This window comes from Zootoca vivipara, chromosome 7, assembly GCF_965207765.1.
Source record: "Zootoca vivipara chromosome 7, rZooViv2.hap1.1, whole genome shotgun sequence".
Classification (NCBI taxonomy): domain Eukaryota; kingdom Metazoa; phylum Chordata; class Lepidosauria; order Squamata; family Lacertidae; genus Zootoca; species Zootoca vivipara.
Window position 1 is genome coordinate 33,855,914 of NC_142590.1, and position 14,622 is coordinate 33,870,535.

The 14,622-nt window shown below is 39.2% G+C and overlaps 1 protein-coding gene across 4 annotated transcripts in view; it reads right to left on the reverse strand.

Moving 5' to 3' along the window:
- Positions 1–1,182: 1,182 nt before the first annotated feature.
- Positions 1,183–14,622, reverse strand: part of PDE4B (phosphodiesterase 4B) — a 189,944-nt gene continuing 176,504 nt past the window's right edge. For all 4 annotated transcript variants that reach the window (XM_035121992.3, XM_088673932.1, XM_088673933.1 and 1 more), the window contains 9 exons: positions 12,207–12,300; positions 11,221–11,396; positions 10,425–10,523; positions 10,136–10,300; positions 9,091–9,190; positions 8,716–8,870; positions 8,473–8,595; positions 4,846–5,028; positions 1,183–3,184 (listed from right to left, as the gene is read on the reverse strand). In XM_035121992.3, coding sequence (XP_034977883.1) covers positions 2,819–3,184; positions 4,846–5,028; positions 8,473–8,595; positions 8,716–8,870; positions 9,091–9,190; positions 10,136–10,300; positions 10,425–10,523; positions 11,221–11,396; positions 12,207–12,300 — 1,461 coding nt within the window. In that variant the 3' untranslated portion in view covers positions 1,183–2,818. The remainder of the gene's footprint in view (positions 3,185–4,845; positions 5,029–8,472; positions 8,596–8,715; positions 8,871–9,090; positions 9,191–10,135; positions 10,301–10,424; positions 10,524–11,220; positions 11,397–12,206; positions 12,301–14,622) is intronic.

Here is a 14,622-nt window from a genome sequence, read left to right on the forward strand (position 1 = left end):
TTAGAACTGCAGATACTTTCACATCATACCCGTTGCAATCTAGGTGACAAACCAGGGGAAGGAACCCTCCTTTTTTTTGGTGGGAAAATCCCTTATTCCAAGCCACAGCTGTCAACCTTCCCTTTTTTTGCTGGAAATTCCCTTATTCCAGCGCCGTTTCCAGCTGCTATCCTGGATTGTTAGATATACTGTAGACTTTCCCTGGGACAGGTGAGGCTGCTGTTCCCTTGTTTTCAAATCCAAAAGTTGACAACAATAGGAAGTGGGATTTGAATGTGCTCCAACTGACCTATTCATAGATTAGCAGACAAAAAGATTATTTAAGAAGTTATCCAAAATAACCTTATTTACCTATGATGTTTGTTCCTGTATCACCGGCACAAAGAAGAGTTGGGATTAGGAACTGAGAATGACTTACTTGTAGTGAAAGGCTTCAGTAACATCACATTTTGTTTTTAGTGATTTGTGCAGCCACTCTTGGGAAGTTTTCCAACGCATGAAAAACTACGGTATGTGTTTATAAGATAAAATATAGAATTAAGACCACTACTGCATAGACGTTTTACAACAGTAACTTCTGCTTTCCAGCCACCACCAGGAGGCAAATGGCTCTTCTGTATTAATTTTCAGGTACCCAAACAGTTTTGCTTACATTTTACTGCTCTCTGCAATGCTGATAAAATGGGCATTTCATTTGTGGGGAACTGGTTTAAGATATTGGTGTATGTTGGTTTGTCATTTAATACCAATTGGTGTTGAGATGGAGGCTAAGGAAAATTATGAAGCCCGTCAAATAAATGTGTTTGTTTCCTATTTATTACGTTTATACCCTGCTTTTCAGAAATATTTTCCATGGGGCAACTTGTAAGTTTTTAAAAACCTGCTGAGTTTTATAGAAATTAATGGGGCACAACACTGCCATAATTTGCTGCAGGGAATGAGACTGTTCTTAAGGTAGAAAATCTGTTTCACCCTCTGCGTTCTTATGTATTTATTAATCAGTAAGAGATTTACCTACCGGTAATTCAGTATCATGTCTCTACCAGTGACTAGTATGTGTGTTTGTTGTTGAGTGATTCATACCTTGTTCACTACCACCAATGGTGACGTTTAAAAATTCTGCATTAAACATGCAACTGAAGCACAGTAGATAACTAAAAAGAACATCTAGGAAGGCCCAACCTAAGTCATGCTTTAATTTATTCACTTCATATAAAAATCTCTTAAGAATGCATCTGAACACAATATATAATACTATAACAACATACATTGTGTGAAACTTTGAAACAAAATAACCACCTGGAACAATGCAGTGTTCAATAGACATACAAACCCATTGATCATGCACAACTGTGCTATTTCATCAACTAGTTAGTCACAAGTTGGACTGAAAGCTTGGAACATAGTTTTACAAACTGAGATTGGCACTGTATACATGCCTAACAAGCTTTGTTGGAAGAAGTTTCACAGCACAATTATAACACCAGTTCACATTTTGTCATAGAAATTCACATTGGGTTGTTCATTAATTGGAAACTGACACTTAACATTTTGTGGCATTTTACTGTAGGTTTCTTTTTCAAAGTTTCAGTAGTTTCACATCATCTGAACAGATGATTCTAAATATTTCTCCATCACCCACCAACTGTGATGATTTCCCAAATGCCAATGAAAATGAAACCCCCGTGAGCCAATGCTACCTGAATGCCCTCTCTGGGTTCAATATGTCTCTTTTAAGCTATGTTCAGGTTTTTCTACTTTATGCAATACAAAAGGTTACAAGAAAGGCAACTCTTATGCAGAGTATTCTACACAAGTAACATCACCACTGACAGGCAATGTTAATTTATATAAATTAATACTTACAAAACATTACATTATATACATTAAGTAATAAATACACTGTTATAAACAGTACTGGACATGTTAGAGCTCAAGGCAAGTGCAAGAGAGAGAAGGGGACATGAACAGTGGGGAAGAGAAAACACAAAGGACCAAGCGTGCAACTTCCACCGAGTTTTTTAAAAATAAAATAAGGGGAGGAGAATGTACATCACATTACCTCAGTATGTTGACTTTTACATGTGCTGTATTGTGCTATGGAACAGAAAGCTACACTTTATCCTGTGCACAAGAAAGGTCAAAAACAATTAAGGGGGGGGGCATGTTTCAGTAGCTAACAACACAGGTTTTGCAGGGTTGATAAAGTGACCAATGGTGCAGTAATGCAAAGAGGGCACCCTGCTTTATTTAGCAAGTCAATGTGATTAAATTGCAATAAAGAAACAAGTATTGCCCCTACAAAGGAAGACCTATTTCATTAAAACAGGAATATTTTTTTAAAAAATTATACATCAATATCAAACATACTTTGTTGTGTACTTAGTAGGATTCTTGAAAAGACGTGGAAGTTTTTTTATAAAAAAGGCACACGGGTCTGCAGACAGGTGGACAAGTTTTAAATGCAGAGTTACAAATCAGTAGTTCTAGATGCCAGACCTGTCTAGATTTCAAAATCTCTCAAGAATAGAAAATATTTCAGTCGAGTGTTGTTCACGATCAGGCTTGTTCAGTTACAACTCGTACTGGTTCCAGATTTTGTGTTTTTGGCTGACAAAGCTTAAGCTGCAATATAAATCACCTGTTGATTTCCTGAGCAATCACTACATGCTCTTTAACCCTGACTCCAATCTCAAGTAGCTGGAAAGGTCTTTTAGCCAATGGTAGGTGCTGGCCTAAGACCTCGATTTCAGGCTAGTTAGCAAGACAACCTGCATGTGCATGAAGTATTTAAATTCACCCTTACAGATACAATATATTAGGTATCGATAGGTGATGTATCTTCTGTCACAATTTCTATATTAGCTTCACTTTGGGAACCCCTTCTTCCTGGGTCAATCACACAGAGTGTCTTTGTACTGCTGAAGTAGCTGATACCATCACTTTCTTTCTCAGGCCCATCAGAGTCCTCTTCTTCAAGCGTAAGCTCAAACTGGAACTTCTCCATCAGGCCCTGGCAGTCTCTGTTGCGTTCATCAAGGGGAGGAGAAGGGCTCTGAGGGATCATGCTCTGGTACCAATTCCTGTTATCTTCTAGAGTGTCCAGGATATCTTGGGCGTCCGGCTGTACTAGGTCTGCCCACGTCTCCCAAAGCGGGTGGACAATGTAATCAATGAAGCCAACCTGCAAAGCAATAGAAAGCACGAGTCTAAATTTGTTAAGAACAAAAGAAAGAATTGTAAGAAAATACACAACATGAAAAGCCGCTGCTATAATGGGTGTAAAATGTGGTGAACTGCATTTAAGCTTGAAAAAATAATAATAGAGAAACGCAGAGCTAAAATTGACAAGTCCTTCCATCCCTACAGTACCTCTGATGTGAAGTTTTGTAATTGTTTATAACTGTTAACAGACTTTGCACAATGCACTGTATCTTTGGACAGAAGCAGAGGGGTGGATGATCTTTCCCTTTAGTATTTATAATCTCGTCTACCAGGAAAGAGAAAGGAGGCAACTGCTCTTACACCCAGCCCCTTGCACTCAGTGTGGGGATACAGTAATGTTCTGTGGAAATGGTGTGTCATTGTGGGGAAAGAATGATGCCTTCACGTTTAGTCTGATGAGTAAGCTCTGAGCTGAGTTAGTTCTAAGTTGCTTGACAGCAGGAAGTGTGGAAGAGAGAAAACTGAATGGCCATAAAAGCTATCGCCTTCCGCCTGGCCAAAGTTTGTCACTTAATTCCAAAAGCTGCTGGACGGCAACTTTACAGAGCAGGAAAACAGCTCTCCAAGGAGCCCATCGCAGTCCTAGGATGTTTGGTTTGGAAATCACATTTGCCTTCTTCAGACACAACAGGATGTTAAATGAGCCATTATAATTCCATTGTAACCACTGAGACAGCTTAAGCCAAAAGGTGACGAAAACTTCCTGCAGAGTATGCTCAGGAGAGACCTTTAAGTTAAATAGCTTTGCCTGGTTATTAGAAGGTGGGGTTCTTCGGCATTTTATAGTCATAAAGAAACGCAACTGGAAATGTTTCAACATTTTAAACACTAAGTTGAAAGTTTATTCTCTTAGCAGACAACTTGAACCAGGAAAATGCATAGACTTTGCTTTACCTGTTTTGGGATTGTAAAGGACATTGTTTAATCTTTTTGTGCTATCTTTTCCATTATTATTATTAATGTTTTTTTCCAACTTGACTTTCCCCCAATGAATTAAGGGTAGCAGGCATTTTATCCTCACAATTTTTGCTATTTTTACCCTGTGAAGTAGGTTAGCCAGTGTGAGATAGACCAGCCAAAGATAACCTAGTGAGTACTCGGTCCCTACAGTTTAATAAGTTCCACTGCTCAAGCCCAGGCATAGCCAATGTGGTGTCCTTCAGATGTTGTTTAATTACCACTCCCATCTTTTCTGACCATTGGTAATGTGAGCTGGGACTGATGGGAATTTCAGCCTAACAACATCTGGAGAACACTGTATTGGCTACTCCTAATATAGTCATTACCGCAAAATGGTTCTCAAGCATTTGCAACTAGAATTGGGAATATGAAAAAAAAGTGATTATATCCCTCACACAATGGAGATGTTCACAGCTGACAGTGGAGGATTTTCTGCTAAGTCCGCAAAGGTTTCAGAGACATCTAGATATTTGGAATCAATCTGTGTTCAGCACCAGATACAAAAATAAACCTTCGGGAATTACCAGTAAATGCAAGTAACATGAAATTTGGGGGGGGGGGGGACATCTACCCCACCTTAAAAAAACTCACACTCATGGCAAAACCCCAACTGAATATGGTGTGTGTGTGTGGGGGGGGGGGTAAAGTAAAGTAAAATACCTGTGACTTCTCTACAGAAGCTGTGTGCTTGTCACACATTGGGCTGATTTCCATTCCTCTCTCCCGTTCTTTGTCCCCCTGGTGGAAAAATTCATCCATGATTCTGTCTGTCCACTGTCGATAGAGTTCAAGGGATTTCGTGGGATTACTTAAATCAGCACAATGGACCATATTTCGGAGAACCTGTAATTGCATAACCTGCATTAATATGAAGGCTCACATAATCAGGCAGAATAGGAAAAAACACACATTTCATTCTCTACTTGCTGGCACATCCTGTAAAATTTCACATTAAAAGAAGAACATTTTGATCACAAAAAATACCCTTATTTTGGAGTATTTTATAAAAAGAGAACATTAAAACACATTTTTACTAAGTCAAGTCACCCTAATTAACTGTGGACATGCATGATGAGCAATAATTTGGGTCTGTGCAAGCTGAACTAACACTCTACTGAATACTCAAGTGCAAAACTAAACTAAAACTAAAACTAAACCCCAGAAGTGGGATTAAATCAGGGACTAGGAGTCAAGAGTCCTGTTTCATGGGTCATGGAGGCAAGGATTCCAAACCTGAAGGGATGGAGGATGCAGGACCAGCCCCAAAAGTGCTGTGGGACCATTGCCTCTCCAATCCAAGGATGCAGCACTGCCATTCTTGGACTTGGAAGACTTTACAGCAGATGACCTGAGGCTCCTCTGCTCCATTGCAGTAGAAGATTATTGGGGAAGGCTTGGTTCTTTTAAGTAAAGCAGCCCCCTGCAGTGCAGGCAGAGTTACCATTAAGGCTTTAGTTGTTGCTGCTATATAAGGGCTCAGTTTATTCCTTGCTGGAGTGACTTCAGAGCTCTGCCTTGTGTCTTGCCTGAACCTCTCCTTTTCTTAGATCCTGGTTGGGCCTTGCCTGAACATCACCACAGAGCAGGACAAACATCTGCTTATACCAGCTGTACGTGCTCCCGGTGGAGTACAGGATCAGGTTTAAGGTGTTGGTTTTAACCTTTAAAGCACTACACGGCCTAGGACCATCATACCTACAGGACCGCCTCTCCTGGTATGCCCCACGGAGGACCCTACGGTCTACAAATAACAACACCCTGAAGATCCCGAGCCCCAGGGAGATTAGACGGACCTCAACCAGAGCCAGGGCCTTTTCGGTTGTGGCCCCGGCCAGGTGGAACGCTCTCTCACAAGAGACCAGGGCCCTGCGAGATTTGACATCTTTTCGGAGGGCCTGCAAGAGAGAACTGTTCTGCCAGGCCTTTGGCCAGTGTTCAGTCTGACTCATTTCCTCTTTGTATGAACAAGTATGAAGGAGGTTTCCCAGCCCACTCACAGGTCCTTATAATATCAGTGAAAAGAGCTGGTCCTTGCGAGTATTAACCGCTTTCACTTTTAACTTGAGGGTGGCCATTTGTCCAGTCTAATTTTAATTTTAATTTATTTGAATTAATTTTGGGGTGTTTGTTTGTTTTTATGTATATTGTGTTTTATATGATGTTAGCCGATCTGAGCCCAGCTCCGGCAGGGGAGGGCGGGATACAAATAAATTTTATTATTATGTGTTACTTCACAGGAAACCTCTATCCTACCCTTTAGCTTAGAGTTGCATTCAACATTACTTTATGCTGCTTGTGCCTTAAAGATACAAGTGTGGAAGAAAGAAAAGTGTCCAGACTTTCGTGTCTTGAATCTGATGCAAGATCAGTTGGGAGAGTGTTAGACTGAAGATCTAAAGGTCCCTGGTTCATCCCTGGCATATCCTACAGAGTATTAGTATGGTACACAGTATTAGTATGGTAGTAAGACTGAGGTACCCAATTTCAAATTCTGTCTAAGCCATGGGATGAACTATCTCTCACCCAAACCTCCCTCAGTTAGTCTAAAATGTGTCACTTCAATTTTTTTTGCTGGCCTTTATAGAAGACGTAATATGGCATGCCATATAATCTACCTCACATAGTTGCTGTGAGGATAAAACGGAAGACAAAACTACATTTACCAGCTTGAGCTCCTTGGAGGAAATAAATCAAATGAAAAGTGGTTTTGTAGCACCTGAGCTGTCAAACTCCTGAGTCTGATTCAGAGTTTGTGACCCTGATTTATGCAGGATCACAGACAGTGCCTGCCAAGACTGGCATCTAGCTGGCCCTTTGTTTTTCCAAGCATTATAGATATCTGAATGTCTGTCTAGTCAAGTGTCTTCCACCCTACTTACTTCCTAGAAGCTGGAATATGTTCTTTATCTGTTGTAGCTCTAATTTGGTAGTGTGAAAAGAACTTAGCAGCAATGGAGGACAACTTAGCACAGGTTGATCACCCATGCTGGTGCAAAATTCTTAAATGTAATGCTTTGAGCTATGGAGGCTGAGCTCTAGTCCACATGGAAGGGAATTTTTACAGAAGGAATGGGGAACCTGTCCCCCTCCCACAATGCTGTCAGAGTCCAACTCCCATCAGTCCTGGTTAGCATGACCAATAGCGGGGGGTGATGGTGATTGGGAATCAGGATGGCCACAGGTTTAATGTAGGAGATTCTGTGAAGGGATATTTTCCTTTCATATTTATGTAATGCTTATTTAGAAATGGGAATTCTGTGCCAACTGGGACAAACCTAGAACTGAAGAACAATGGGTTTGTCATGGGGGACTGTGCATTGCCACAAAGCTAGTTACCCTTCTGGCATATCTGTTGTGACAGATAATCTGTCTGAAGCACTGAGGAACTGTTGGACAAATATTTCATCGAGATAAGGGTAAAATAAGTACCCTCATTAAAAAATATTTTTTTCAAGTCACAGAAATTTCTAGGAATATTCTGAAATGAATGTTTCTAGGTGTATCATCAAAGTGGAAAAAGCAGGTCAGCTATTGGAATAGAGTCCCTGTCTTTAAGGAATAAACTTCTTCTTGCGATATTCTTAGCCACCCATGACAATTCTTAATCCTTGGAAGTCATAAGCATGTGAAGAAGAAACTTTCAGATTGCACAACACTTGGCTGTACTGCAAATCCAAATGATCACTGAACTGATTATATTCCATATGACTCTGGGATCCTGTCTTCTCCAAGTGGGTTTGAAGAATGTAGGAAACCACAAACCACCAAATTCCTATCTTGTGGAGAGGTTTATATGATTATATAATTTACGTGCACAAATGTCAGTGTGCTTATCAGCTCAGTCATGTTTCCAACTGCAGTTGCAAGCACAGGGGAAATTTTGCGTTGCAACATCTACAATAGCATATAGTCAACGTTTGTCCCACCCAGTTTCCTCTTACTACCCCCTTTTTACTGGTGCAAGTCACTTCCACAGCCATTACTATGCCATGCTAAAGTTGCAGGTGGTCTTGTGTCCTCGCCATAGAAAGCTACCCCCCGCCCCACCCAACTAGCAGAAAATAGGCTGGCTTTTTCCACCAGAAGAACAATGCAATGCCTTGTGCTAGAAGTCCTTTGATGCACAGCAGAGCAAACTATCAGGTTCTGGGCACACCTTCTCCACAATAACCCAAGAGTATAACTTGTTATGTTTTCTGTTTTGAGCCCTAAAGGAAGTCACAGTAAGCAGTATGCCTTTTTAAAAGAAAAGTAGCATCACAAAAAACCAGAAGCTCCTGTACACACCTGTATTCTGTCTGTGTAGTTATCTAGAAGCAGAACTCCGGAACTTGTCACTTTTTTAGTTTCCACCATAGTCTTTAGGTCTGCCAGTAGGGACATGTGTTTGGACATATCTGTGGCCAAGACCTATATGAAAAGAAAAATAATTGCTGTAAATGAAAGGAAGTAGAAACCTGAATTTCTGTTGCATACATTAGAAAAATGAGCCGTAAGAAGTTTTCAGGGGGTAGGATACCAAATCCTTACCATGTCTATCACCATTTTCCTGAGAGTTTGACGTTGCTTCTTGGTCAAGTTCTGGAAGATGTCGCAATGCTCTTCTTGTAGCAGCTTAAAACCCACAGCAAGGTGGTGATTTTCCAAGACTGACTCATCATTGTACATCAGAGCAAGCTCAGAATCTGACCAAAAAACCCACAAAGAACAGATAATGTAACTCATTATTTCCTAAGGAAATTCAATTTCAGTATATTCAAGGCTTCGTGATTTAAAATGAATGTATTATATTTATTACATGATAGTTTTTTTAAAAAAAAATCTAATTAGTAAATAAGTTTCATGAAGTATAAATGCCCAAATTGGTGATAATTTTTTGTGTGTGTGCATAAACATAGGACTCACTTGTATTAATAAGAAACTGGTTAGAGACACCAGGGTGATCCACATCATGAATTGCTGCTGCAAAAATGGCTGCAAGAATTTCCAGATCAGTGAAGACAGCCTAAGGCAAAAATGAGCAATAGATAGATCATAATTTTGAACTCATTAACCATGCACACAGACATCAACAGAAACCAAGTCATAGGCATTTCTTAAAGTAGGACTAGAGTTAACAAAACTGTTTTAGTCACACATTATTAAAATGACACAAACACTTTAAAACTACTGGCCACTTTCCATCCATTCTGACACATTCTTCTGGGGTGCAGTAGACCCTGTATACCAGGCATCCCCAAACTTGGCTCTCCAGATGTTTTGGGACTACAATTTGCATCATCTCTGATCACTGGTCCTGTTAGCTGGAGGGCCAAGTTTGGGGGTGCTTGCTTTATACCCACTACAGGTAATGTAACTGCACAAATATAAATCTACTGCATTCAATATTAAGTTGCTCCATGTAAAAATTTAAATTTTGATATCAGAGTATTGCTGAGAAGTTCCATCTTAGAAAGCAAGTTCTAAATCAGGCTTCGTCAACCTCAGCCCTTCAGATGTTTTGAGACTACAATTCCCATCATCCCTGACCACTGGTCCTGCTAGCTAGGGATCATGGGAGCTGTAAGCCAAAAAACATCTGGAGGGCCGAGGTTGAGGAAGCCTGGTCTAAATTAATCTTACTAACCCAAGCCCTCCAGATGTTGCTGGACTACAATTCCCAACCATCACTGGCCAGTGGTCATGCTGACTGGGGTGATGGAAGGTGAAGCCCAACATCTGGAGTGCCACAGGTTCTCCATTAGTAGTATGGAAATCTGCTTAATTGTGCAACTACCAAGAATGCAAGAGCATATGGGAACAGCTGTAGAATCCCAGAAGGGTGAAAGCAACTACAAAGAAACAGGAATTAAAATAAAACAAAGAACTGTTGTAAATAAATAATTAACCAGCAAAACATATTCACTATTACAACATGAGTATTTCTCACTGCAGGTGGGGAGCTACTCACATCCAAGGCTGGGGTGGACAGGAGAACATGTGTTGACTGGGCTACATCAGCCGCATGGAGACTGTTGTGGTAGGCCACATCGGAATGGTAGTGGTCTTCCAAAGTCATCATGTAAGCTATGAAGGTATCTGATGAGATCTTGAATGTCTTTAGCAGATCTCTCTCCTGTTTCAAGGTAATTTAAATTGCAGAAGGTTATAAGGTGATGCAGGATGGGATGGGACTCTTTGTTGTTGCTGCCTTTAAATGCAACCATCTGAAGCAATATATAACCAGTGAAATTACGAACCTGAAAAATAGCATACATAATGCAGGTGAGAGGTCTACTGTGTGAATATCTTGCAACGTTAAATATGTTCAGACCCCATTTATTCAGATCCTCCAGCTCCTAGAGGGGAAGAAAATACTCAATATTAAACCAAAAAATAATGGATATACAACACTAATGCAATGAAGCCAAGTCCATAAGTAGTCTCTAGCTATATTTATAAACTCAAAACTCTCTCTCTCTCGAACACTAATAAGATAGTTATCAAAAGAACATTATATATCATGTAAAAGGAACAAGGAAGAACATCTCTTCCTAAACTGCAGCTACGTATTTGAACATACAGTCGTACCTTGGTTTCGAGCTTAGTTCTTGAACGTTTTGGCTCCCGAACGCCACAAACCCGGAAGTGATTGTTCCAGTTTGTGAACTATTTTTGGAAGTTGAACATCCGACGGGGTTTCCGCAGGTTTCCAATCAGAAGCCGTGCTTTGGTTTCCGAACGTTTTGGAAGTTGAACGGACTTCCGGAACGGGTTCCGTTTGACTTCCAAAGTACGACTGTATTTATCAATTTTTTGCTACCATGCCAGCACCAATTATATGCTAGGGAGTAGTGAGTCAAAACTAGACCCTGTACAGTGATGGTGAATTCTTAAACTACATAAGAGAATACTTTTCTGATATAATCAGAATACACTTTTGAATACTGGTGTTATATACTATATTAAGCAGCTGATCAAAATGTCTCTCTCCATTGGTAGCAAGTGGTATCTTACACCAAAAGACTAAAATAACGATAAGTTAATTGCACTCACTTTGGCTAGATGGTCTTCCTTTTCTGTTTTCACACCAAATCTTGAAATGCTAGTATTATTCAAGCTTGAACTATGCATTAGCTTTTTCACACCACTGATCTGTGTCATGAGCTGCTTCTTCTTTTTCTCTCTATCCTTCTGTGTGGGAGAGGGAATCTCCACATCATTCTGTTTGTCTGTGAAGAACATATAGAGAAATGAATTACAAAGTTTATGAAACAAAGTATCATTGTTTTAATATCACTTGTGTACAATGTTTGTATTATACCGGTTGCTTATTCAAAATAGTTTATACAATTTAATGGATTTATAAATCTAATGTTTGGATACTGTTACAAATAAAGACAAAAACTACTACTATTGCCAAGGTTACTTTTAATGATTAATAACCAAAGGTGGAGCTATGTGAAGGATGAAGTCAACGGGAGCCATTTATGGCAAAAGGGACCAATATCACTGACAATTATAATACAGTGATATCATCACTATTTGTTCAATAGATATTTTGTGTACTTGATCAGTGCTTGGATAAAGATTGTGGATCAAAGTGTTTACTTTGTGGGTCAAAGTGTTCAACTCACTTAAGAATATCCACTGAAGACAAACGAGTTATTTTTACTTGGTGGTAAAACAAGAGTAAAAACATTAAAAATGTCACTGTGTGTGTGTGTGTTCACAATCCTAAGTGAAATGTGGACTTTCCGATTAATTCTCTGTGTGTCAAAATGCCTATTTACCAACATTACTTTGGGGGAAAAAAACATAGGTTAACACTATGATTAATACCGCTGTTCCTGTGTTGGATTATTTAGAATAATCATGCTGGTTAGTGTTACTACTCCTTAGTTTTAACTAAGTGCAGCTACATCACTGAAGCATCATTGTGCCTCTAAGAACAACCCTGCCTGCCCATCAGAGCCTGACCATGCTTGTTAAAATCTAAACTTACACACAGAATGGAATGGGTCTGGTGCTAAATAACTTACCTAGGAAAGTGTTTGAAATATATTCAGACACTTGGTTTCCCGATCGGCTCATTTCTGAAAGGTGTGTCAGTTCTCGGTTCAACATTCTCTTGAACTATTGGTAATTAGAAGAAAAGAAAACACAAATCATCAGGTTTTTTTGAGTGATGCATGCACAGTAAATAAAATGGGACATTATTACAGTAACTAACTTAAAGATGACATCATTCAGCAATGCCTTTATAGATAAACTATAAACATATAAGAAATATTTTTAGACCACATGGTGCGATTTAAGGTTATGGTGCTGTCAGTTTTTAAAAATATCATTTTAAAAAGGCAGATACATTTTACCTAATTCTGGAAAACTATGTCGATTTTAGAGCAGTTTTTGGTCTCACAAGTTATAAACCTGTCCTAAATCTTGATCATGAACGATTTAGCAATTTCCCACATACAATACAAAAGCAACATCAATTTATAGAATTTTTTTGCCAGGGGAAAAATGAAATGTTAATATGACATTTGGCTGGATTATCAAGTTGCATACAACTTAAATATACTTTGTGTAAATGATCATAAAATGATGCTCCTATTTTTCATGACATTCTGTTTGTATGGCAATATTACACCTCACTGTAAAAGTATCTAACATGTTTAAGGCTATATAGCAATAAATATGATTCTGATATATACTTTACATATAAATAACACAACTGGATATTATTATTTGCTTTTCTTTATTTTAAACCCACCTTGATATAACCCCAAGATACAGATAACAAATAGTTTGCCTCAGGCATTTTTGGAAGATTTTGCACGCCAAAAGTGAGAAATCTCTTATGAAGAATTTGCAGATCAGAGGGGGGAACTCCTCAGGAAGAAGGATTTCCCAGTCAGTGAGATTAATATTGGTAAAAGTCAACAATTCCTGTAATAATGGCTACTTGCTACTCCAAGACAACACCAAGGTTTGTATTCCAGTTTTGCAGAAAAGAATGTATTGTTGGAGGCTTTGTCAGCAAAACACGCACACAAAAATGATATAAAAGGGCTGCGGAGAGGAGTGAGAGCTATTCCAACTGTTTCCAGCAAGCTGCCTTAAAGCACTTATGAATATTATGAATAATCCTGGTTGCTTAGTTGTCTGAAGGGGGTCTCTAGATTAGTGTTCCTTTGCTGAACTGAGCGAAAAGAATTGACGGCTGCTTTTGTAGGCATTGCTGGATTTAGCTATACAGCCATGTTTTCAAAAGAAAGATTAAAATGGAGGAAGCCCTGTGCATATCTAAACAAGGCAAAATAAGGCGAGCAGTCCCCCTCCTCCTCCTCCTCCAGATCACTGCGTTGCCATGATGGGAAATCCCCTTTCACTCACAGAGATTTTTAAACACAGCTTTAGGACACTGATTTAAAATTATAATTGTTTTCTCCCTACCCATTCCAATATGATTTTGTATTTCTTTACATATACAGAGAAGACACATATGCTCACATCTGGCTAAGAAGTATTTTAATGTTTCAATGCAAAGAAAACCAGACAGCTTTCACTTCTGAAATTCTTAGCAAACATAGAAAGCTATGTTATATCTGCAGAGCAAAATGTAAGATGATTTCCATAGCCTGTTCCCTAAAATAAGTTGTTCAGAAGCCCAATTTGGTGTAGGCTGCTGCATGTTTTCATTTGCAAGCCCAGGCTGCAAAGGAACTACTGCATGCAAACGCTGCCTCTTCTTATGTCAGTATATGAATCTACACTAAAAGCACTCAATAAAGTGAAATAAATCAGACTGAATGATTGTTGTCATTTAAAGCACATTTGCACCGCTTTTGTCTCTCCCCCCCCCAACCACTTTAGGAGTCAGTGATATTCTAAAAATTAAGGTGAGCTTAATATTATTTCTGTTTTTAATTAGCAGCCAGCATAGGTTTATAATGTAAAGCTGCTTTCTTCCCCACCCCCACCCCAAACCCCCACCACATATCTCATTCCCTTCTTCAAGAGTTCATATACAGCTGGTCAAAAGAATACCACAGTACTATGGCAACAGCACCACATGACAACCACCCTCCTTTACAGAAAGGCTTCCCTTCAGATTACTGTCATGCAGCCCTAATCACCTGCTACAGGAATTCCAAGAGTGCTTTAAGCAAATTGGAAGCTAATTCCTGAGATCTAAAGTGGGGGGGTGGGGAGATGTAAAGCAAGTCTAGTAATATTATAGAATCTTCGTCTCTTAGGACAAATAAATTCCTGCTATTTATTGGTTCAAACCTCAGCTACAAAAGCTTCGACCAGAAAAATATTTTTATCTACTTCTTAAAAGCTGTTAAGCATTTTTGGTACCAGAATCATGACGTCATGATCTATATCATGATAGAATACATATGAGCTATAAAGAATAGTCTTTTATATGTAAGTTGCATTAGAAGTTTT